Below are 23968 nucleotides of genomic sequence, written 5' to 3'. Positions count from 1 at the left end.
TATTTCATATTACTTGCGGGCACAGCTGGTAAAAAATGTATTTTGCAGAATTGGAAATCAGAGTTTCCTCCATCACAGAAACAATATTGAATGAATTAACATCCTATAACATATCTGAAAAAATCGTATTCAGTGTGAGGAGGAACCCAGAGAAATATGAACAAAAAAAGGGCTCTTTCTTGGCCTTACTACCATCATTCCATCACTTTAACTAGTACGTCAGTATATAACCTGCTCCCCTTTACTATTTTTTCTACTAAACTTCTATAATGAATGATTATTTGGGACCTCATACATCACTTGTTTGTATTTTATTTTGCTTTTCAGATGTAACCAGGGGTGACTGAAAACTCAACTGATCAAGGCAGATGACCATCCACAATGAGCTGTGGGTCTGCCCGAGGTTTCTGCTTGTTAAAAGAAGTTTTTCCTCCCACTGTCACTAAGTGCTTGCTCATGGAACTGTTGGTCTGGAGTACAGTCTAGACCTGCTCTGTATGGTAAGTGTCATGAGATAGCTTTTGTTATGATATGGCGCTATATAAATAAAATTGAATTGAAAAAAATTATAAAATAATAAATATAATATCAATAATAACATTTTAAATAAAATCCAGTGAAACAAAATAACACATGGGGAAAATGTTTAAAAGACGTACATGGAAACCAATGACCAATTCATCAAGACCTTATAACTGCAACCATAAAACCCCAAACACACAAAAAAGATAAATTAGTCGAAAATCGGAAAAATAAATAGATATATCATTACATTCCACATTCATTAAACAGGGTGATTTTTGATTTTCCTCAGGTTTTGCTGATCTTCCATCACATATTGATGAAGACAAAGAGTTGAGTTCAGAGTTCAGAGCAGAGTAGAGCTCACACACTTGAGTTATTAAAGATCAGATCTCAGTGTAGCAGTAACATACTGGAGGAACACACTGACACAGAGTTGACTCATGCTGTCTCAGACAGATGTGCTGTGTTGTCAAACAGCTGCAGCTGGTGTCACATGTCAGTTTGTGCGTCACATGAGTGAGTGTTTGCAAGGAGCACCTCTCTCCATATTAAGTGTGCAGAGACAGACTCATGCTAATAATAATAATAATAGGTGTAATTCTTTTTTGCACTTCTCCACTAAACCTCTATAATCACTCTCTTCAAACAGAGAATATGAAAAAGAAAGAGAGAGAGAGAGAGTTGTGGTTTGTGTTCATTAAACGTGGTCATCAGTGCAATTGTGAAAACACTGCAACAAAATGATTTTTTTAACGTTCATCTCCACTGCATGTGCACCTCCATCTGCTCTGCTCTGACCTACTGGACCTGTCGACGTCGGCGTCTTATCCCTTCACTAGCACTGGAGAGTAGCAGAGAGCAGGCGCAGGATGATGTCAAGATGAGGATGTTTGAGTAGCCAGAGAATAGATGTTCGGGCTAATAACATTTTTTTCCAATTGCTTAAATAGAATTTTGCAAACTATGCTGGTTTTATCAAAATACACAATTCACCAAACCACACACCCAAACTGCAAAACACCTCATATATCCCGCAAAATAAAGCACTGCAACCAAAGTCAAAAACTTTTGCACCAGATGGCACACACTTCATTCGTATTACAGATTTCTGTCTAACCAACTACACACTGTTGGGCATAATGAAAAGCACTCTCATCTTTAGTATGCTTTGCCATAATACTAACATAGTTAGAGAATTCTTCAGATTGTTCACATGCACAGAAATATTTTCAGATACACATATGTGCTATTGAAATATTTATTTTCATCAAACAAGTCAGTGCAACGTATGCACAGCAGATATATTTACATTGGAGTAAAGTAAAATATGCTCACAAAACAGTGAGCTGAAAATTATAATTGCAGAAAAAATGTCAGAAAAAATAAAAAAATAAAGAGGAAAGCAAAATAATTAGACAACACTGCTTGCTCCCCCTCTCATTCTCACCCTCCCTCTTCCTCTTCCTCTCTCAGCAATGTCTTCCAAAGATACTCACCTGTGCTCTTTTATTGCTTACTTCCTGATTGAAGTGTTAAACAATTACATAACACCTGTTTGGCCAGGTGGCACATATAGTGGCCAATGAGCTCAAGTAGTGTCATTTTAAATGGCAGTGTTCTGAAATTGCAGACATGTGACTTCATGTCAGATTGTTGTGTCCTATGCAGAGAACCGCGTTCAGTACACTTAAAAAGACATTTCCGACTGCAAAATGTGTGTAAAGCAGAAAATGTGTTTAAAGTTTTGGAGATTTGAGATGAGGTTTTTCTCCCTGTGTGTCAGTTTAGATATTTGTGCTATCCATGTCATTACATTGTGTTATCTGTATTGGTTAAACTTATCCTTTTTTTCTTTTACTTTAAAATATTCTTGTTTTATTTTGGTTGACTTCCAATTTAACGTTGTTAACAATTAACAATGGCTTCATCCCACAGTAAGTAATGTGAGTGAGTACGCACAGTGCCAGAGTCTTGGAACTGGCACACCTGATGTGATGTAGCCTACATATCATTTAAGTTCTGTTCACTTCCTCATTTTTACAAGTGTTTCCTGTAAAAACAGTCAGACGGACTTCACAGATATTTATTGGTGTTTTGGTGATTAGAATTACTGGAGCTGGAGTATATACCAGCTGACTTTGGGCGAGAGGCGGGTACACCCTGGACAAGCCACCAGCTTATTGCAGGGCACTAAGAGACAAACAACCAAACAGAACAGAGAGACACATCGGCATAACTATGAAAGTAATGGAGTGATTCCTAATAATGTTTCCTAAAGGAAGCATATATAACCTGAATAAAAGAGGACTGAGCACAGAACCTTTTTCACAGCAGCAATTAAGGTCCCATTCCATTTATTGCAGCAATGAGCCAACATGCACATCACCGTGTAACCTGACTCAGGTTGACCTGAATGGAACACGACCTCAGTTAGTATCATTGGAAACACCTGCATTGAGCCTATTTCATGTCAAAATGGCTGCTGTGAAAAAGGTCTGCAGCTGCAGAGAATGAAACAGGTTAGACACTTCCAGAAAGAAAGCTGAAAACCAAAGTATTACATCTATCGTAAAATATACATCTTTTATATTGTAACGTTTAAGTGGCACATATAGTCTGATGCCCTGTGGAACACAATGTATCAATGTCTGCTATAAAGGTAAAGATCTTTTCCTATTTCCACATTAATGGTGACTGCATACTCAGTGATACTTGCATGTTTTACTGTCATCCTTATTGGTGATTATACACACGCTGGTGGTATAAAATGTGTCATGGAGTAAACTGTAAAGCATTATTGTGACATCTCATATTGTTTCCCAGGTCACAGTGCTGCAGTCAGTGTGTTCATGTGTGTAAGCTGAGCGCCCCCTGTCAGCACCACACTGTAACACATGATGCATGCTGGATGTAACTGCAGCAAACGATCAGCATGCTCACAGAGCAGTGAGATACTTTTTAAATCCACATTTATAATGATTATCATTAATACATTTCAAAATGTAGTTAATTAAACTTCCAATAACTATTCATTTACTATTTACTAAAAATAACAAATGCTACAATAGCACGCACATTCTGAGTACACTAGAAACAGGTTATTGTTGCACACATAAAATTTGATATTCTATATTAAATATTTATTTAATAAATTGTTTGTAAAACATTAATGAACATTTCATTAATAGCCTACATATTTGTAACATTTGGTTTAAAATTAGTGTGTAACCCACCTATAAACATATATATTTAAATATTTTGTAAATCATCTATAAATATTGTCTTGATGGTTATTTCAAAGTTGATTATAATACTTTGCAAATAGTTAATACATGCTGTGTTGCCTGTTCTCATGCCAGCGTCTCACACAGATGTGCGTGGCAGTCAAACAAACGCAGGAGGCCTGTTCATCTCATGTCAAACCAAAAGTTAGTGTGGACCTATTTTAAGTTACATGACCTAACTTATGTTATATATGTACTAACATTACTAATGTACTTATTTGGACCTTTTTTTTTTCACTTCACATCAGAAAGTCTTCATCTGCAGTGGTGGCAGAAATTACTGTACGTTTAACTTGGACACACAATTCCAGAAGCTGTCAGCATGAACATTATAGCTACTATCATAGCTACTATGATAGAACATGTTTTCATTCATCAAATGATAGGAAAATATTAATTGTTTTGAGATTAAAAATGTACTTCTCCCTGAGAACTATGTTTTGAACAATGTATTTTCTATGTTTTGGTGTATTTTTTACTGACTGCTTGATAGTCTATCATCATTTTGATCGCTTTGTTTATGATTTGAGAGCAGTGTTTGGTTTTAAGCACAGGTAAAACTGTTATGAGGCGAAAGTTTGAATTCGCAAGAGGAGTCAGAGGTTTTGTAAATAGTGCTTGAAGATGAGGTTAATGTTTTAAGAAAATGGAGCAAGATTTCAGAAACTGTGTTTTAGCAATTAAGAAAAACAGTTACTATCTCACTAGAGTATGAATAAATATATCTTCATGAAGTCATTGTCAGAGTACAGAATTATTTGGAAAAAGTAATGCAAAATTACATTACCACTACATTACAATTACATAGTATAAAAGGGATATCAAATACAAATACAAATAAAAAATTCATATGAAATTAACAGTTTACTTTACAGTAATTTGACAATTAAACCAGCATCAGTCCTAACCCTCGTGTTGTCCTGTGGGTGGAGGTGACCCAGTGGCCGAAAATGTCCCTTTGTGCGTGCGTTCAGTAGGATATGTCGTTGTGCATGACATTTGTGATTCTTGAAGCGGTTATCATTTGTTTTGTTTTGTTTTTTTATTTTATTTATTTATTTATTTTTGAATAAATGTCTTGTGGTAAGGAACAGTTAAAGGAAATGATGACACAAACACTTCATATCACAGAGCCGCTACTTTATTGTAGCCCTCGTGTCGTCCTCTGGGTCGAGCTGGGCTCAGCAGATTCTTTCAGGTCCTCTCACTGCTTAATTCTTCTTTGAAACATAAAGAAGAGAAATAAAAATAAATAAACTTTTGTTAAGGATCTTGTGTGTGTGAATGTCTCATGTGTATAATTATGGTCACTGGCAGGAGATGTAATTAGAACAATCAGCTATTGATTGACTGACAATCAATAGCTGGCCTACAATTACTGTGTGTGTCTCAGCTCCGGCCACTAGTGGGAGGCACAGAGGGGACAGGGAACAAAAATCCCTTATGCCTTGCCATGACCCATTGTGCAGAACCCAATAATCTATTTTTTTTCATTCAACATTACATTGATAACACTTTAGATATTGTGGGTTGTTAATCTGGAGAACATCAAATAAGTTGAAAGAAGAAAAAAAATGATATAAGGAAGAAGAGGAAGGAAAAGTATACAAGAAATGACAACAATAAAGCAATTACAATAATAGTAATTGTAATAATAGTGTGAATGATAAACATAATCTTATTGACAGGCTATATGTACCTAATCAATATAAGTTGTGCTGTTCAGTAGGTATAAAAATAATTCAATGGTACTATTTTATATACTCTGATAATATTTACATTTTTTTTTTTTTAGAAACTTGCCTTGCTCAAGGGCATCTCAGCCATGGCAATCTTTTTTTGCGCAGCAAGAGCAGGGATTAAACTGGCAACCTTGGGGTTATTGGATGACCCACTCTACCACTGAGCCACATTGCCCCTATATTTACATTTAACTGACGCTTTTATCCAAAGTGACTTACAGGTAGCAATTTAGGGTTCAGTATCTTGCTCAAGGACACTTCGACATGCAGACTGGAGAAGCCGGGGATTGAACCACCAATCACCAATGGACAACACGCTCTACCTCCTGAGCCACAGCTGCCCTATTACAGTTTTTCTCAATTGCTAAAACACTAAAACCCACTGAAAGAGCCAGAAATGGCTCATATGAAAGCTAAAACCCTCCCAAATTATGTTTAATATACTAAAATAAATTTGCTTCACTGAAGAAAGATTGATTATTTAATGAACACAGAAAGGTCAGATTTTGGCAAGACAAAAGTTTTGTCGCCTCCAGCGAGTAATGCGAAAATTGAACAAATAATTTACTTCAAATACAAAAATATGTTGCATAACATCAGTGAATTAAGTAGTGGTGCTGTGAGATCCATATTTAATATCTTGTATGGCTTTCATAAGCTTGAAGGACTGCGTCCATGCGGTTCGGCAATGATTCATACAATTTATTGATGAAGTCATCAGGAATAGCAAAGAAAGCAGTCTTACATGCCTCCCAGAGTTCATCAAGATTCTTTGGTTTTGTCTTCCATGCTTCCTCTTTCATTTTACCCCAGACATGCTCAATGATGTTCATGTCTGGTGCAAAATTTGACCCCTTTTATGGTTGGGAATGTAAGAGGTAGCTAATACTTCTTGATATTTTAGGCTATTGATATTACCTTCCACCCTGCAAATCTCTTGCACACCCCCATACTGGATGTAACCCCAGACCATGATTTTTCCACCACCAAACTTAACTGTTTTCTGGGTGAATCTCGGATCCATGCAGGCTCCAATAGGTCTCCTGCAATGTTTACGGTGGCTGTGATATCAACCAAAGATTCATCTGAGAAATCCACCTTCTGCCACTTTTCCAGCGTCAATCCTTTTAGCCGGCTGCAAATGCCACACGTTTTTTAATTGCCTTTTGCTTAGTACTGGTTTTTGGGCATTGATTTGACCATGGAGGCCATTTCGAGACAGAATTCTACAAACTGTTCTGGTTGACACGGGGACTTGAGGTGACCAGGCCTGGTGGAGCTGCAGTGGAAAAAGGGCTGTTCTTGGATTTTCAAGCCAACTAACGGTCCTCCTGAGCAGTTGTCTTGCGGGGTCTGCCGGACCTGGGCTTGCCAAAAACATCTCTAGTCTCTTAAAATCTTTTTCTTATTCTCTGTACTTGACGCTGAGACAGTTTGAAGTTGTCAGCCACCTCAGCAGTGGATCTGGTCTTCAGCCTCTTGATAATCAACGCTTTAGCCTCAGGGTGATTCTAAGGCATGTTGTCTGCAGTTGATGTGAAGGTCTGGTGTGCTGGGGGTTCTTTTTATACACACTCACTAATTCATTGATCAATTATTGATCACAGGTGAGGCTGTAATCTAGGATTGGGTGCTGTTAGAATAAAATGTTTTATATATTCGTATTGTGTGACCTGTAAGTTGTGTTGCCAACTCATCACCCTGGTTTCTATAGATCCATAGAGCAGAAGGCCACCTCTATCAGTTGATTGAAACAGGATCTGTAGAACAGAGGGCTACTCTGATTATCAGCCGGTTGAAAACAGAGGGACAAGATACCATCAGGGTTAAATAGTCAAACCCCCTAATAGTTCAGTATGCAGTTAGTCATGTGAGGCATACTGTAAGATAGATGTCTCAGATCGCTACAACTGAACATCGAAGGGGGAGTTTAGGTTTTCTTCTTCTTTAGGAAGCTGGCTGAAGACGATTGGAGCAGCTGAGTGCCAAGAGGCTGGGGACTAGCCTGTGCACCAACAAGGGAGAGCCAAGTTTAAAACAGTGCCGCTCCCCAACCAATGAGATAGGTACACGTATTGTAGAACTTTGTGTAAATTCTAAGTTAGGCACTCTCTTTCTGGAAGTTGGTTGCAGCTAACTGCTTGTAGACTGCGATTTGCTGAACAAAAGAGGTCCATGTACATGTAACATTTTGGTGTCCTGATGCTAAATAAATACTCGTACTAAGGAATAATTCAGCGATAGAATTCCTCTATGCAAATCAATGAATGCGTCATCATATGACAAGGCGACAAGACTTTTGTCTTTGCAAAAACTGACTCAGTGGGCTTTACCAAGCTGTGAACGTTAGAATGCTTTCCAGCAGTTTCGTTTGGCACCAAAACATTATTTCAAAATCTGTTGGGATTGAAATGAGCCATTTCTTGTAAAAAAAAATAATAAAAATGATTAGAAATATATTTGAGGGGCACTTAAGGTCAACTTGTACCCGAGCGACATGACTTTTGTCAGGGACTGTACATCATATCATGTGATATGTGTTAATATAAACCATACTGATATTATATATCATATTTATACAATATTCTTGTCTTTTTGCACATTCTATTTATATTCATAGTATATTATTTATAGTATGTATATCTTTTATAGTCAAGTATTTATTAAGCATATATTATACATATACTATATATCATATATCATATCATACCTTGTGTATATGTACACATACATGTGTACATATTATATATTGCAGTTGTGTGTGTATGCACACCTTGCACAGGTTAAATGTTATTAATTAATTAATATTATTATTTTATTATTATTATTATCTATCCCAAAGTACACTCACATACATATATACATACATAAGACATCATCATCATCATCACCATCATTATCATCATCATCATCATCATCATCATCACTATCACTATCACTATCACCATCACCATCACCAGCACCATCATCCCCACCACCACCACCATCACCATCACCACCACCACCATCACCATCATCACCATCACCATCACCACCACCACCACCACCATCACCACCACGACCACCACCATCACCATCACCATCACCATCACCACCACCATCATCACCATCATCACCGTGCACCGTGCACAGTGATGGTGTGCCAGGTGGTGTCGGGTTGAGGCAGACACCTGCAGCGTCCTGCAGGCTGTGACCGTGTGCCTGTGTCTTTAAAAGGCGTGGTCACGGCGTGACAGCGCTACGTTACGCTACGTAGCTAATGAGCCAGTGTGCACCATCGTGAGTGGATCCGAGCTGAACTTGACCTGCAGCTCTGAAACTCACAGAGACCCACAGACACACACATTCATGTGTGGCTGCTTTGTTCCGGCTCTCCACACTAATCCACGTATCCAGCGTAACACCCGGACTAAAGCCAGCGTGTATCTTCAGTGTGACGCCTTGCGTGCTGAACCCTGAACATGGCCACAGACGAGCTCTCGTCCAAGCTCAGCCGTCGGCTGCAGATCGAGGAAGGGGCCGAGGAACCTGTCGCTGTGGACGGGCCCGGAGGACACCTGAACGGCTCGGAAGAGAAACCAAGCACGGCCAACGCTGACTCCGAGCTGGGCGCTAAACTGATGCGGAGAGAGGAGCTGAACGAGGGCCAGGGGGAGCGCTGCCAGCCCAGCATGAAGGTGTTCAACCCCTACACCGAGTTCAAGGAGTTCTCCAGGCAGCAGATCAAAGACATGGAGAAGATGTTCAAAATGTGAGTGTGTGCATGCATTACACTACGTGTGTGTGTGTGTGTGTGTGTGTGTGTGTGTGTGTGTGTGTGTGTGTGGTCTCTCACATTGCTCATATAAGGAAGTTGACTTCTGCAGAAAGCAGAAATGATTTGATCACATCCACTTCTTCAATATCTGCTACTGGAAAGGTGAAATCTAAAGTGAACACAACTGAGTCTGATGACACCATGCTCATTATACTGTGTAAATGGTTTATAAGTGGACTGCAACAACAACAATGATGAATGTTTGAAGCTTTTTCTTCAGGGCTGTGTGGACTCGTGTGTTTCCGTAGCTGGAGTGATTGCAGGGTGGGGACGTTATGTAAGTGCATGATAAGGAAATTTAGACAAAAGGCTCTCACTGAGGATCAAATGTTGCACAATGTTCTCAGTTCTCAGTCCAGGGCCTGATGTGTGCTCAATAAAACAGTTAATGATTAAAAAAAAGCTGGTCAGATAATCAGTAACCCTCCTCCTCCTGCAGTCAGAATGGATTTTAAATGTAATAACACACTCATTGACAGTGTGATGGTTTTCAGGTGTTACTATTATTTGAATTTTGTTTAGTTTTTTGAGGTGCCAGCCAGGACTCAGCCTGAAAGTTTAAAACTAGTTGACGTCTAATGAAAAGCACACAAAGGGTGCATAAATCCAAATGACAATTCATACAACCTTAAATCAAAACTGTGAACAAAACAAGATACCACTTTTCTTTTCAAAAAAACAATGTCCACCTCAGTTCAACTTTAGTTCTCATAAGTTCCTCATAGTTCATAAGATCAGACATGGTAATTCTCAAATTATTTGAGGTGTGCAAATGCCTTCATGTCCTTCATACTGAACCCTATAACCCCGAGTTAAACCTGAGTCCTGCCCCACAAAGTGCAGCTCAGTCTGGGACTCTTTGGATGACCAGTATCAGTTCATTAACATGGTAACTTTTTTATTTTTTTATTTTTAAAGATTATTTTTTTGGCCTTTAATGATAGTACAGCTGAAGATAGACAGGAAGCAAGGGGCAGAGAGAGGGGGGATTCATACTGGGACCAGCTGCAGCGAGGACTATAGCCTCCACACATGGGGCGGCCGCCTAACCCACTACGCTACCGGCCGCCCCATTAACATCCTAACTTAATATGATAATATAAGACATGTTGATGCCCGTGGGTATTACAGAAAATATGTTGTAAATATGTGTGGGAATAAAAAAAGCATGACTTTATTGGTGTGTTTTAAAAACCCCTCTGAAGTAAAAAGAACCATTTCTCAACCACCAGAAGGTGAAATGTGCCACACAGGAAGCCGGCTCCAATTAGACACCACCTTTTACTGCCACTTGTGGTGGGAAGTGATGCAAATATTTAGTCCGACCTGTATTTGAACTAAGCGTTAATGTCTTGTGGTAACTGTTTGAAGCTACAGTTGTCTTTTTTTATCGACTGTGTCATTTACCACACTTCGCTTTAGTTTAGCAGGAAGCTGTGTGCTGAGTCGTGGATGAGTCAGCCTCCATGGCTGAAGTGAGCAGCGTGACACCTTGTAGCAGTGAGTCAGTGTGCGTGGTTTGAGCTGGTGAAATGAGTTTATTTTACCTCAGCTGACCGCTTCCTCTCACACAGAGCTACTGTCATCACATTATTATATATATATATATTTATATATGTTTATAAACCTGACAAAGCATGTGTGACACTCAGTGATGCTCATTATTACAGAATCTCCATTGTCCAACACGTCTTTCTGAAATAAAGAGACCTCTGTTCGTTGGCATTTTTCCGAGCTGAAGAACAGCATCGACAGTTGTTCGCATTCACTCTAGGTTTTGTCTTTGCATGTGTGTAAGTGCTGGCTGTTTCTGGAGGCTCTGCCCAGATTCTTCAGGTTCCTGTCATGTCCAAGCCTGTCCAGGCATTTGAAATGCACTGCTTACTCACACTCTGTACAGACCCAGTCACACATGTACAATTTGAGTATTTATCTTCTGAGTTAAAATGAGTGTTATGTGCAAAAATCAGTGTGAGATTGTTGAGTACGATGTGAGTGTGTTTACCGCAGAGCCAAGTGATAATAAGGGTGTAGTATCTTACTACTACCTCCAGACTACAGTAGATTGGATCCAATGAAACAAGTCAAAACCTGTAAGGACATCCCTTATTATGAGGCCAGCCACTGAAAAGAAGCTGTGAGATGTGACTCCTGCCTAAGGCTGTTTTTAGAATAATGCTCAGTCGCAGCAGTTAAGCGAGGTAGTGGTCACACACTGCTCCCACAGGAAGTGTTCAGCAGCTAAGTGACCCAGGTTTGACTCCAATCCACAGTCCGTTCCTGCATGTGCAGTCTCTGTTAAGCTGCTACTGTTAATAAAACGCTAATAAAAATGATAAACCAGAGTACAGCTAGAGTAGACTCTAGATTAATAATAAGGAAATTGTGAAATGCTTTGGAGAAACTAGAAAAACAGTAAAGGTTTTGCAAGCCTTTGCTCAGAACTTCATCCAGCTTTCAGTCCACATGACCTCCTCTGTTTTTTTTTATGATCATACCTGTTTCTGTAGTGCAGTGACAGACAGATGTTTGTGCAGAAAGAAAACACTGGACAGCTTCCTTCATGGGAAACAAGGCTCTGAGTCCTCAACGTCTTTGAAAAACAAATATCTGAAAATAGACGTGGAACCATGCCAACCAGTCTTAACAGTTACTCAACACAGAGACTGGAGAGAGATATTGAAAGTGCTACACACACATACACTTACTGGATCATATTTTATGGAGAAAATGTTTTCTGGTTTCTTGGTCAACAGTAGTAAACTGCTGTGAAATGCAGCTTGCTAACGTTTGCTCAGTGAGCACTGGGGGAGTGTTGGTATGCACATGAGCTTTGGACTTCCAGGAGGAGGAGAAGGGAGAAAGAGGAGGAGGTTTTCAGGCCCAGGACAGGGGTTAATGCCAGTGGTGAGAACTGGGAACCAGTCCGCACATCACTAACAACTGAAATACATAGGGAATATATGAGACGTGATATGTCTTCAGTAGCATTCCATGAGGAGATCACATAAACAGTAAAAATAAATATGTGTTCTGAGAAGAAAGTGTTATTAACCAGTAAAAATAAATATGTGTTCTGAGAAGAAAGTGTTATTAACCACTGGGCCAAATTTGAATGATTAAGTTAAGTTTATAAAAATTAGGTGTGAAAATCAGGTTAAAATTCTCAGCTCCGGGATTGTGGGGGCGGGTCCACTGAATGTGCTGAAGCCACGCCCACTGGTGGGAGCAGTCATGCAGGCATTTTGAAGCGACTGAAACGTGTCAGATGAGTTCAGAAAATGACATGACTAACTTTGAAACACTCTGAGCGAGATGAATTCATCTCCATCTCTCTGTTAGGGGTGCAGGGGTATGCTCAGGGTGGCCTCAGCGTGTCATCGAGCCACCCTTTAAGGACCGCCCACAAAATCCTGTACTGAAAACTGGTGAAAAACAGTTTTAATCTCTAACTCCACATTTCAGTAATATATCATCCAAAGTCTTTTCACATGTTTTCAGCAACTATTCTCCAACATATTTAATGTGTTTTGAAAGAAATCTTAGAATTGACTTTAGACGGACTTTAACCATCTCAGTGAAGCTGGTACCATAAAAGAACATAAAACGTGTTCATGTTTTCTTTGTACAGATGTAGGAGCATGGTCTGTGCTGGGCCCAGGACAGGCTCTGGTACCCATCTACCAAGCCTCAGTGATACTGTACAACCCTGTGTTGTAGAATGATAAATACGTTGTAGATAAGCAAGGATGTAAACAATAATTAAGAATAATTGCAGGACTGCCAGATTTAGCCCCTGTATTAACTCCGACGTGAGTATTCAGGAAGAAATGATCTTTTCTTCTCTGGACATGAAAGAGGAAATGCAGTGTGAGGCATGGACTTCCTCTGTTGTATAATGCACAGAGCTGAGAGCAGTTAGCACAGAGGAGGGGGATGGGAAGCCCTGTGAGACAGAACTCGTCTGTCTTTTTACTCGTCGTTTGGATGGTAAAATGACCATCTCTCATCACACACACATAAACACTCACACAGACTTTGATGAAACACCTACATGCACTGAATTAGTCTGAAATGGATACAAAGGACGGTTAGTGTTTCATACAACACAGCAGCCACATGCTTTTCATGTCCTCATTCTTTGAGAATTGTAGCCAGTGTGCGTCCAGCTTTAAGGCGGAGTACATTCACTGTTGTTTAAAAAAGATGTTTATCACGTCATCACTTCCTGTATAAACATTTCCCACCAATCACTGATGCACAAAGGCTGAATCAGAGTCCCAGGGCACGCCTCCCTGCAGCACACACACAGTGAAGACATCCATAGAGTTGTTTCTGGGGTCTTTGTTGCTTCATTCATTAAAGAAATCATTATCTGTTGATGGTGTTACTCAGTGTGTGGTATGTGTGATTTTAAAAACGAAAATAAATCATTAATGTTCAGTCAGTATGTAGAAGCATCTGACACACAGAGGGAGACACCAGAAAGTAAATTCCATTCACAGTTTTGATTCTTTATTCTATCAAGGTACGACGCTGGGAAAGACAACTACATCGACCTGATGGAGCTGAAGCTGATGATGGAGAAGCTCGAAGCTCCACAGACACACCTCGGCTTGAAGAACATGATCAAGGAGGTGGACGAGGATCTGGACAACAAGCTCAGCTTCAGAGAGGTGAAACAAGGAAACCAGATCAGACTCAGTCACGGGATGTGATGTTCCTTCTGTCTGTCAACCATGTCTCTCTGTTCTTCCCGTCCTCCTCAGTTCCTGCTGATCTTCAGGAAGGCAGCAGCAGGAGAGCTGGCAGAGGACAGCGGCCTCTGTGTCCTCGCTCGTCTCTCTGAAATCGATGTCTCCACAGAGGGAGTCAAAGGAGCCAAGACTTTCTTTGAAGCCAAAGTACGTTGACTCCAACAGACTAAAAACTATTACGACATGTATTGAAATTTCCATCAGCGAACTAAACAACAGACACAAGAATACATGACTGCGAAGTATTATTTAATAACCTACAAACATATATTGTATGAGGCTGGGTAACATCTCAGTTCTCTCACACTGTGGTGTGTGTGGAGTGCCTGGTTACCAGACTTTCCATTCATAATGGATAGTATAGTACTCTCTTACCCTTGAGGGTCACAGGCTGGAGCCATTCAATCACAGGGCTGAGTCATACTGTAGAGACAGACAAGCTGCCACACTGAGTTTGTAGAATAAGTATTTAATATGATCTCCATTTGAGTTTCCAAAGGAACAAAGTTATTTCAACAAATTCATAATCAGAACGACTCCATCAATTTGGCCTCCATCCTCCTGTGCGGTCTACTCATCACAAACAGAGACATTATCTGATGTAGCGTTGAACACACACCTTTACACACACCTGATTGGTGCTGGTCATTCAGTACCATGTTGGTTTTGATGGGCGTGCATGCATTGAAGTATTTTAGTTTTTGATACGGGGTGCCACACACAGGGTGTGGTTTCCCATCAATGCTCTGCCTGTTTGCCTGTGTGACAGCTGTTTGTTTTTTCCTGTCTGACAGGTCCACGCCATCAATGAGTCCAACCGGTTTGAGGCAGAGATCCGCCAGGAGCAGGAGGTCAAGAAGAAGCAGGCCGAGGAGCAGAAACAGAGACGTGCCGCTTTCAAAGAACTGCAGTCAGCCTTCAAGTGACCGCCTCGCTCTTCTCTCAGGACCTGTCGCTCTCTGTGCTGCACTAATGCTGTCAGTTTATCAATGTGTGTGTGTTTGAATGCTCTGTGTGTGTGTCAGACAATGGTAGCCCTGAGCCAAATAGAGGCTCCAAGTGGTCTCGCATGCTGGTCACTAGTCTACAACTGTACCATGAACTGAATACCTTAAGAACAATCTATCAGATAAAGAATCATCCATTCATGTCGCTCTGTGGCTCATTAACAGTCTCATCAAAAATACAAATTCAGTAGTAGTTTAGAGTAACTGCAGCAGGATGTCCAGTCGATCAGCGTGTACTGAGCTGAATGAATGGATGATTCTTACAGTGTCTGTCATCCATCCAACACCAAATATGTGATGCACTGCAGGAAATGGTTGGAATGATTGTCACCATGATATCTTTCCAGAGTAGTAATGTTCTGCCTCAGAGTATTCCAATGATTGGAGCTGACACCAGTACACTGTAAAGTGACTCAGTGTCCAGTTCTTGGTACTTGTGTAGACTAGTGATGAATGCATGCGTTGCACTGTCAAGTGTCCGTCAGCGTCTTTACTCATCGCTGAACTCCACAATCAAATCCACAGAGACTCTTTGCACACATCTGCCACACAAAATTCGGTCAGTGTTAAACGTTGAACAAATAGCTGAGCTCTGCATTTTTACGGTCAGCTCTTATTTTTATACTCTGGGTTTGGGTGGGTGGGTATTACTAGATCTAGTAGTTGTGGGTTGAACTGGTTGTGGTGATGCCCATGGGTTTTTTTCATGGATCCTCTGAAGCACAGACAACTTTAAAATTAGTCTTTTTTGTAGAAACATAAATCACTCCTAGTTTTAGCCTTTATTCCCATCAGCTCTGTTAACACTTTATTCATCTGCCTCAGTGCTGAGATCTGGGCAGGGACTTCATTTCAACTACATTAGTCACAAATGTCAAAATCAATCATCTGGAAGTGAAAGTTCCACATGGTCCAGGAACTACTTCCTAGTTCCAGTTTGTTGTTGTTCCCATGGTTGCTATAAATACATACATTACTTAAATAGATGAGTGGTTTGGATCAGATGGCCAGAGCTCAACGGTGAAGGAAGTGAGTGAAATGTTTTCACACCTGATAGGAACAATGGGCAAAACTATGCAAAATAAATCCAGGCTTTTTCTTTTTGTAAAGAAGTGTTGCCACTGTGCGCTCGCTCTGCTGGACGTGTCATCATAGCACTTAGACCAGGCCACTGTGCACTGATGTAAAGTCAGTCATGAGTTTCGTGAGTCAGGGTGCGTCAATGCTCTGTAGTTTTGATAAGGGAAGGGAAGATGATGAATCACACTTCCTCTTCTGTGAAATGCCTCATCAAAAGAAGAAGATGAGTATCACTTCTTGCTTGTTCAGCAGCCTTGAATGCCAATCAGCTCACTTCCTGTGGCTCATGAGGTCCAGCTTGTTGTCTGTAATCAGGTAAATCTTTTTAGCCAAGAGATTTGCACACTTTGCACCTACATGGTAATTTGATACAAGTAATCAAGAGATCGTAGATTTATCCTTGATACGAGTGTTAACATTGGTTCAAAATGACGAGCTTGTGTTTGAAGCTCGAAGTGTTAATCCTAAAGATCGTTTTGTGGATTGTGTTCACACATTCAAATCAGCAGAGTTACTAACGGGCCATGAATGAACAAACAGCTGCATGTTACAAACATCGATGCTAATACAACTCATAACCTTCATTAATTCTCTCTTACTAAGTGACAGTTGTCATGGTTGCATGTTATTGCATTGCATTTTTAAAAGGGACCAAACCTTTCTGCACAGTTACTCCGCCTCTGATGCTTCCTCACATTCCTCCTCAGGTGGTGTTCAGTGTTCCTTGCTCCACATTTGAGTCATGAAGAGAACAAATTGCCTTAGTTACTGACGGGGCATGCAGTAGGAGTGACGGTGCATTTTATAAATGCATTGCAGTAATGTTACAGTGTGAAGTTAGATGTGGACTCTTCCATATATTTCCTGTCAGTAGTGGAGCAACAGCAGATAAAGTGATTGAACCATATTCATGTTTATTGAGTGGGAGCAGAGTGGTGTGATGGATTGATCATGTGGATGTGGATTTTAAAAGTTGTGTACCCAAAAGAAACTAAAGTGAAACCTATTTTTTACTGATGTGACTCCCACACACTGTCACGTGAAGTCAGCATCTCATCAGTGATGTCATGTAATGTGTTTGACCATACGGCCTAGCCTTAAGTGTATTCAGAAGCATTCCTTTTTTTTTAATATAGATCTTCAGGATTATCACTTTAAATCTTTCATTTTTGTGTCATGGCACGAGACATTCATATAATAACACGTCATGGCACATTGTGACTGAAGTGTTGAATAATAAATGATAGAACAAATCTTTTTATCACAGTATAAACATTTCAATAAAAATCTGTCCTCAGTTCGTTGTTGGTGCTCTTCGGTGAGCTGGAGGACACCCGATGATGTAAATTGGAAGACGCTCGTGTGTAGTTGTATTTTTGGGTTTTGTCTGAGCTGTCATGTTTGTCCTGGTGTGTATTGTATAGTATATACAGTAAGGCTCATTGTTTTTAGTTTTGTCCACACAGTTCATATGTGGTGTGTTGTTTCCTGCTGACACTGGTAGCTATAATATTTAGATCTTTGTGCTGATACGTGGGGTTTTTCTTTCTGGTACTGATTTCCCTAAATTCCCTGAATATTTAATAGAAACATTAATTTTCTTTTGTTTCTCTTGGAAAAATTAAAAAATGATGAGCCTTAATTATATATGCAAATCTCTCATTGTTCATTGTCCAGGACAACAACTGTATGACGTAGTGAACGGGTAACAGCAAACAAAAGCATCATTCATTTTACACTTCGTTCCATGAAACGAGCTAATCACTGGTGGAGAACAGAGACTGTGTTGGTGCGCATACAGTGGATTCCATGAATTGTCGTCCTCCCACTTCATTCCTTCATGTCCTTATTGTCACCAGAACAGTGCCAAATGTTTCAGCTGCTGTCATTCTGCCCGATGCAGTGGAGCTGTTCTCTACAGCAACAAAAATGTGAATTGAAATGATGTTGACAATAACAATGACAAAATATAGTTCTATAGAAAATTGTTGTCTTGTGTCTTTCTTTCTTTTTTTTGCCATTCATCATTCATCATACTCTTCCCATACCCTCTGTTTGTCCATGGAGGGATATTCTGTTGCAGCTGTCATTCTCTGAGAGACTCTGTAAGAGGATGGACTATTCCTACAGCACCTTTCCGATGAGCAGCTCTTTTACACCACATACACCCATACACTGACAAAGCATGCTCATCAGGAGCAATACAGCACTCACAATGACATTTACATACAGACATCACAGCCATCAGGATCCATTTGGGTTCAGTATCTTGCTTAAGGACACTTCAACTGTTCGGATTCTTTCCTCCATGTATTCAGGTAATCACTGAGAGTTCAGGACTCAGCTTTAAATCTAAACTTCCTCTGTTCAGAAACTCAACTGTGAACAGTTGAATGTGAAAACTTTGTTCCGTTTGAATGAACTCTGATCTGAATAACAATCATTAACAGTGACGAATGTGATGATGTTTGTTTTGATCTTTGCTAATATACAGATGATAAGAAATGACTTTCAATAATCTCTTTGTTGTGTTGACCTCTGCCATTGCACTTTGAAAACATTTCCACTGTGTGGAATAAATATGGATAATAATTAGTTATGAATTAGAATATTTAGCTTTGGACTCTATGGAAGAGGACCTGCGCTGTTTGTAGATGAAAGTCTCATTCTAAGGTAACAAAAACATGACGGTTGTTACTTTCAGGTGATTATACACTAATGAAAACAAACTTGAATATTTTTATATTTCATTTCTGCCATATTCTGTAAATAGAGCCCTAAATCTGACCTTTGATATTAAAGTAAGAGCATGAAAACTTGTTTTGTGTTTGGTTGGCTGGTCAGGCTTGTGTCCAGGGGCCCGTTGCACAAAACTAGGATAAGGGATTAAGCCGGGATATCTTGGTTATCCTGGCTCAATTTATCCGGGATCCGGTTGCACAAAAGCAAGATAGGGGGCAGTAGGATATGTTATGGTATAAATTACCATGGAGATTTATTCTGTGGAGTTAGCCTGCTCCAGACCAGGATCTATTTAATCTCATCCCTTATCTCATTGTCAGAAGTATCGTAGTATAAAAACGCCTTTTCCCCCCGTTCCTTAGTGTGGCACTAATACTCTGTCATATAAAATACACATCTCATATAAATAGAAATACACAAAGTGTAACATTATGTTCCTTTATCGAATAAGGATAAATCAAAACAGGTAAACCATCAGCTCCTTTCAACACAAGATAGAAAGCACAGAATCAACACAAGGATAAATACACATTCAAAGGTCTGTATATAACACACCCCACATGTCTGCACACTGAAATAAATGCAGGATAAATCCATACACATCAAATGAATGGATGCAGTTGCCTCCCTGCAAGTTTGTATATACACAGTATACAGCACAATCATCATAAGAGGCCAAATCAATTTCAATTAAATAAAAAAAATAATAATAATAAAAACACAAATTCCTCTGCCACTGCAGGACATATTTAATTGAAATTTAAAGGATGCATGTTAACTAAAATAATTTAACACATATTGGTCCCTCATTAGCCGACCACTGTCGTCATCAGGGAAGATTGCAGGATGGCTGGTGGCACTCTGGGGGCCCTCTCCTTCCTCAGGCAGGCCACATTGTGGAGGACAGCACAAGCCACATGTCTTGCGAAGACACTGAAAGCGTGCCTTCAGGAGGCCAAAGGTCATTTCAACTCTGGCTCTGGTCCTGGCATGGGCATGGTTGTTGGCCTGCTGTGCTTCCTGGGGGTCTGTGAATGGTGTCAGGAGATATGGCTGGCAGGCATACCCCCTGTCTCCCAGCAACACACCAGAGAATTCACTTGTCAAAACAAAATCTCATCATTACAACCTCATAAACAGAGTGACATTCTTGACACAGCCATGATGTAAAGTGGTTATTAACAGGGGTTGTGTGGGTCACCTCGTGATAGGCGCTGATAGATTTCAGAGGTCCGAAAGACTCTGGAGTCATGGACTGAGCAAGGCCATTTTGCCACAACATTCCTGATCAGACAGTCAGCATTGCAGACAATCTGAAATCATAAGATAATATAATAATAATAATAATTATATATATATATAGTATATATATATATATATATATATATATTATATATATATATATATAATATTATATATATATTATATAATTATTATTATTATTATTATTATCTATTTATCAAATCCACTTACAGTTTAACAAGCAAAAACCTTGTCAAATAAATGACATGATACACTGTGATCATCTCAAAGACATTTATTTATTGTGTACGTAAACCTGCACATACAACAAGACGCCGAACAGTCTAGGTCTGTTGGTGTTCCGTTTTTGGTTTTTGTGTCAAATAAAATTTTGTTGTTATTAAAAATGAATACATTCAAAATAATACGTGTCAAATTAAATAAATAAACTGCAAATAAAATTTAAATAGACTGCAAATGAAAATATAGCCTTATAATCTGAGAATGAATTTGACAACTGCTTTCAGCAGTTTTCATTTTTGCATGGCAGAACCAGAAGTTGCTCTTCATATCTGTGACCAATGAACAATAACTTAAATTTTTGACAAGCTACATTCCCTTTTTATGTTCGCCCACACTCCACACACTGGGCTCTGCCTTGTTATCTCCGTTCAGAAATTCATACTTAATGAAGTCAGGAATGTACTTTAAAAAATTGCCTTTTGGCTCCACAATTTTTTGGGGGATTTGCCGGCAAGGAGTATATATTCTGAATGAAAGCTGAAATTGTTTGAAGTTAGTTACTACTACTACTAGTTAGGTACTGATTACTGCTAGTTAATGAGTTCTAATGTCACCACAGACACCACAGTCAACTAAGCTTAACTTCTTGATGTAAGTGACACATTTCACTACAATAAAATGTGTCTGACTCATCAAGAGATTTGAATTTGCCTTCGTGCATGTGTTGCATACGAAACAGAAACAGGTTAAAGCACAATTGTCATTAGTATTACAGAGCTCTCCCCTGTGAACATGAGGGGCCGGGACAGTAAGTGAGTGACACATTCAGGGCTCTCAAGTAACACTGCACTCAATAGTATCACTGTCTGTCAGCTCCACGCGATGGCTTATGTTCTCAGACAGCAGCCTCTTACGAAGGACCAGTCCAGCACAGGTAGGGCTGTCGCCTGCTTGCATTTTCCTTTACATTCTGCTGCATTGTGTGAAGTATGTAGCGCTGCATGCAGCTGATTCTGTTTCTTACGCTGTGGAGTGACCTCTTCAAATTTCAAGCTCTTACGACACATGACGTCAGGATGTGATTGTTATTGTAAATGCACGCTTGTTTGTCTGCTTTGTAATTCATGTTTTAAACATTCATTTTGGTATTCTGTGCCCTAGAACTGTTACATTTATCTATGTATAATATTTATTCATGTCAACAATGTTAATTTTCTCCCTCAAGTAAAAAAAAAATAGAGCAACTTGCAAATTCATGTGACATCTAGTGTGTATACAGATCTGAGTTTTTCTTAATAGTAAACTGACTTTATTGTGCAGCAAACCTTTCATCACTTTCTACATTTTCTACTTCTGTAATCCTACACCATCTCTTTCCTCTTGTGTGCCTCCTCTTTTCTAGTCCAGTGAGTTAGATGGTACTTTTGGCATTGAATCTCTGTCAACGTACCTTTGCTTATCAGCTCTGCGATCAGTCATTTACACATACAGCGGCTCACTGAGGATTAATTATACATCTCTACTTAAGCCGTTTCCCCACTACTGTGCCTCTGCCTCCTCTGATTTCTGATTTGAATCTATCTTCTAATCATGCCACTTCTCATTATCGCCCTCTGCTCTTCCTCCCCCACCCCCAGCAGCAGCTACCCATCATGCAGCAGGAGCTGGGGCTCCACACCAGGTCCTTGGGTGCTGCCTTCCATCAAGACATTTCGCACACTGAGAACCACGTTTGCTTCATCTTCCTTCTGTCTCCCACGAAAAACAAACCATCCCCTCCCTGCTCTAGACTTTTCACTCCGACTGAATACACCTCACGCCGCACAGGCTTGTCACGTCATGTCGCTCAACAGTTCTTCTCCTAACAACAATAGTCGCATGCATACGGAGATCCAGCTGACCTCCAGAAACAGGATGATAAACAGTAATCACCCGCAGAGCAACAATCATAGAAGAGGTCAGTGCAACTTGTAAAAGAAAGTCCTCTGAGGTTTAAGAGCAAGATGGCATCTTGAGCTCCATCCCACAGATAGGATTAGGAAATGTATTTAATGTTAAGTTGTATATTGTTGTGCACTCTTTAAACATAGCTTACCTAACACTAGAAGCAGGAGAACCTCACTCTATTCAAACAAAATGCTTGTATTTTTTGTTCAGCCTGTGCACGAATGGAAATGGTTTTAGAGTTAGATGCTGGATCTGAACTGATCTAGACCACATTGCCAGACACAGTTTGTGAGAACAGGTTTGCCTCTGTATGTTGAACCTGTTCCAGAGTTCCAGCGTGTAACTCTCCATACAAACACAATCTGTCATCTTCACGTTTGTTTGTGGATGGATGAAAAAAAGGAGATGCAAAAAAAAGTCATAATTAGCGTTTTGGGCTTATCAAGTCTAACCATGTCTAGACTCCATGATTAACGCACAGACACAGCATTGTTACTGATCGGTTTAGGTCACTCTCAGAAATAAAATTATGTTTTCCTTTAAGATGGAATATTTACCTCCTTAATGAATCCCATTAACAGACAAGCCAATACAGGCAATGCTAGCCACAGCTGCCTAATACCAGGCCTATAGGATGCACGTTAAGTGTTATTACCTTCCTCATAACATTATTTTATTCATTTTTCAGGGAGAAATGTTATTTCATTTCATTTCCTGTCATGTTGTAAAGACCATAGCAGCCCTTAAAAGTCACAAGTACTTGTTCAGAATTTCTCTGACAGTGATTTACCACAAATAACTGTCTTCAATTTCTACCTGCTACACAGCCGGGTGAAATGGACCTTTATCTGAGGGGCTCAGTGCTGTTTTGATGTGATTTCTCTGTCAGATAATGGAGTCAAAGCTGAAGCCTCTTCAGGTCAGTCAAATCCTATTAAGGCTTCCAGGACTCACAATGAGCTTCACAAGGAACTGCTACTGGCCCACAAGAGGTAGGTACCATACAGGAACAACATAGCTCTGATGTGATTTTCAAAGCATTATTTCTTTGTAACATGAGTACACGAACAATGGGCCATTAAATTATCTTAAGGCAGTTTTTTTGTAAGAACATATGTGCTCTTGTATCCACCATCAAAATGCGTCTATCCTCAGACATTCTTCTCTAAAGCAGGTATCATTAAGAATACATGAGAGTCTCTCACAGACATGGAATCATACACCTCCTCTCCATGCTGCTGCAGTCCTTCAGGCCATGGGGAGCATGAAGCAGTGTGTAAAGTGATATGTTCATAGGAGGACTGACCTGGCTCCACAATCAGCTGCTCTTGATAACACACACACACACACTGTATCAGTGAAAGCAATGGATCTTTATGTTACCTGTTCATCTGACCTCACAGTTCACTGAATTCAGATCAGTTCTTAAATACTAATTGATTTTAACAAATCAAGATTACAATGATCCTAATATTACGTTAAAAGAAAAACAATCTACCATTGTAGTATTGACGTTTTTTGTCTGTAAGATAATGAATTTACAGGTTAAATCACAGAAATCATATAAAGCTAAAGATAACAG

At 39.8% G+C, this 23968-nt stretch overlaps 1 protein-coding gene across 1 annotated transcript; it reads left to right on the top strand.

Annotated features, from left to right (window-relative positions):
- Positions 1–8795: 8795 nt before the first annotated feature.
- Positions 8796–18198, top strand: efhd2 (EF-hand domain family, member D2). The gene is made up of 4 exons (XM_010747501.3): positions 8796–9302; positions 13897–14044; positions 14138–14272; positions 14920–18198. Exons 1-4 carry the CDS (start codon positions 9013–9015, stop codon positions 15049–15051), a joined length of 705 nt encoding a protein of 234 aa, XP_010745803.1. The 5' UTR covers positions 8796–9012; the 3' UTR covers positions 15052–18198.
- The last annotated feature ends 5770 nt before the right edge of the window (positions 18199–23968 follow it).

The sequence above is a fragment of the Larimichthys crocea genome, chromosome XV, assembly GCF_000972845.2.
Source record: "Larimichthys crocea isolate SSNF chromosome XV, L_crocea_2.0, whole genome shotgun sequence".
NCBI classification, from domain to species: domain Eukaryota; kingdom Metazoa; phylum Chordata; class Actinopteri; family Sciaenidae; genus Larimichthys; species Larimichthys crocea.
This window is presented reverse-complemented; position numbering and strand designations above follow the sequence as displayed.

Bases quoted from the DNA above. Each gene is read 5' to 3' on its own strand.
- efhd2 (XM_010747501.3), top strand. From the start codon at position 9,013: ATGGCCACAGACGAGCTCTCGTCCAAGCTCAGCCGTCGGCTGCAGATC. The intron at 9,303-13,896 runs GTGAGTGTGTGC...TATTCTATCAAG, and splicing joins ATGGAGAAGATGTTCAAAAT to GTACGACGCTGGGAAAGACA. The intron at 14,273-14,919 runs GTACGTTGACTC...CCTGTCTGACAG, and splicing joins AGACTTTCTTTGAAGCCAAA to GTCCACGCCATCAATGAGTC.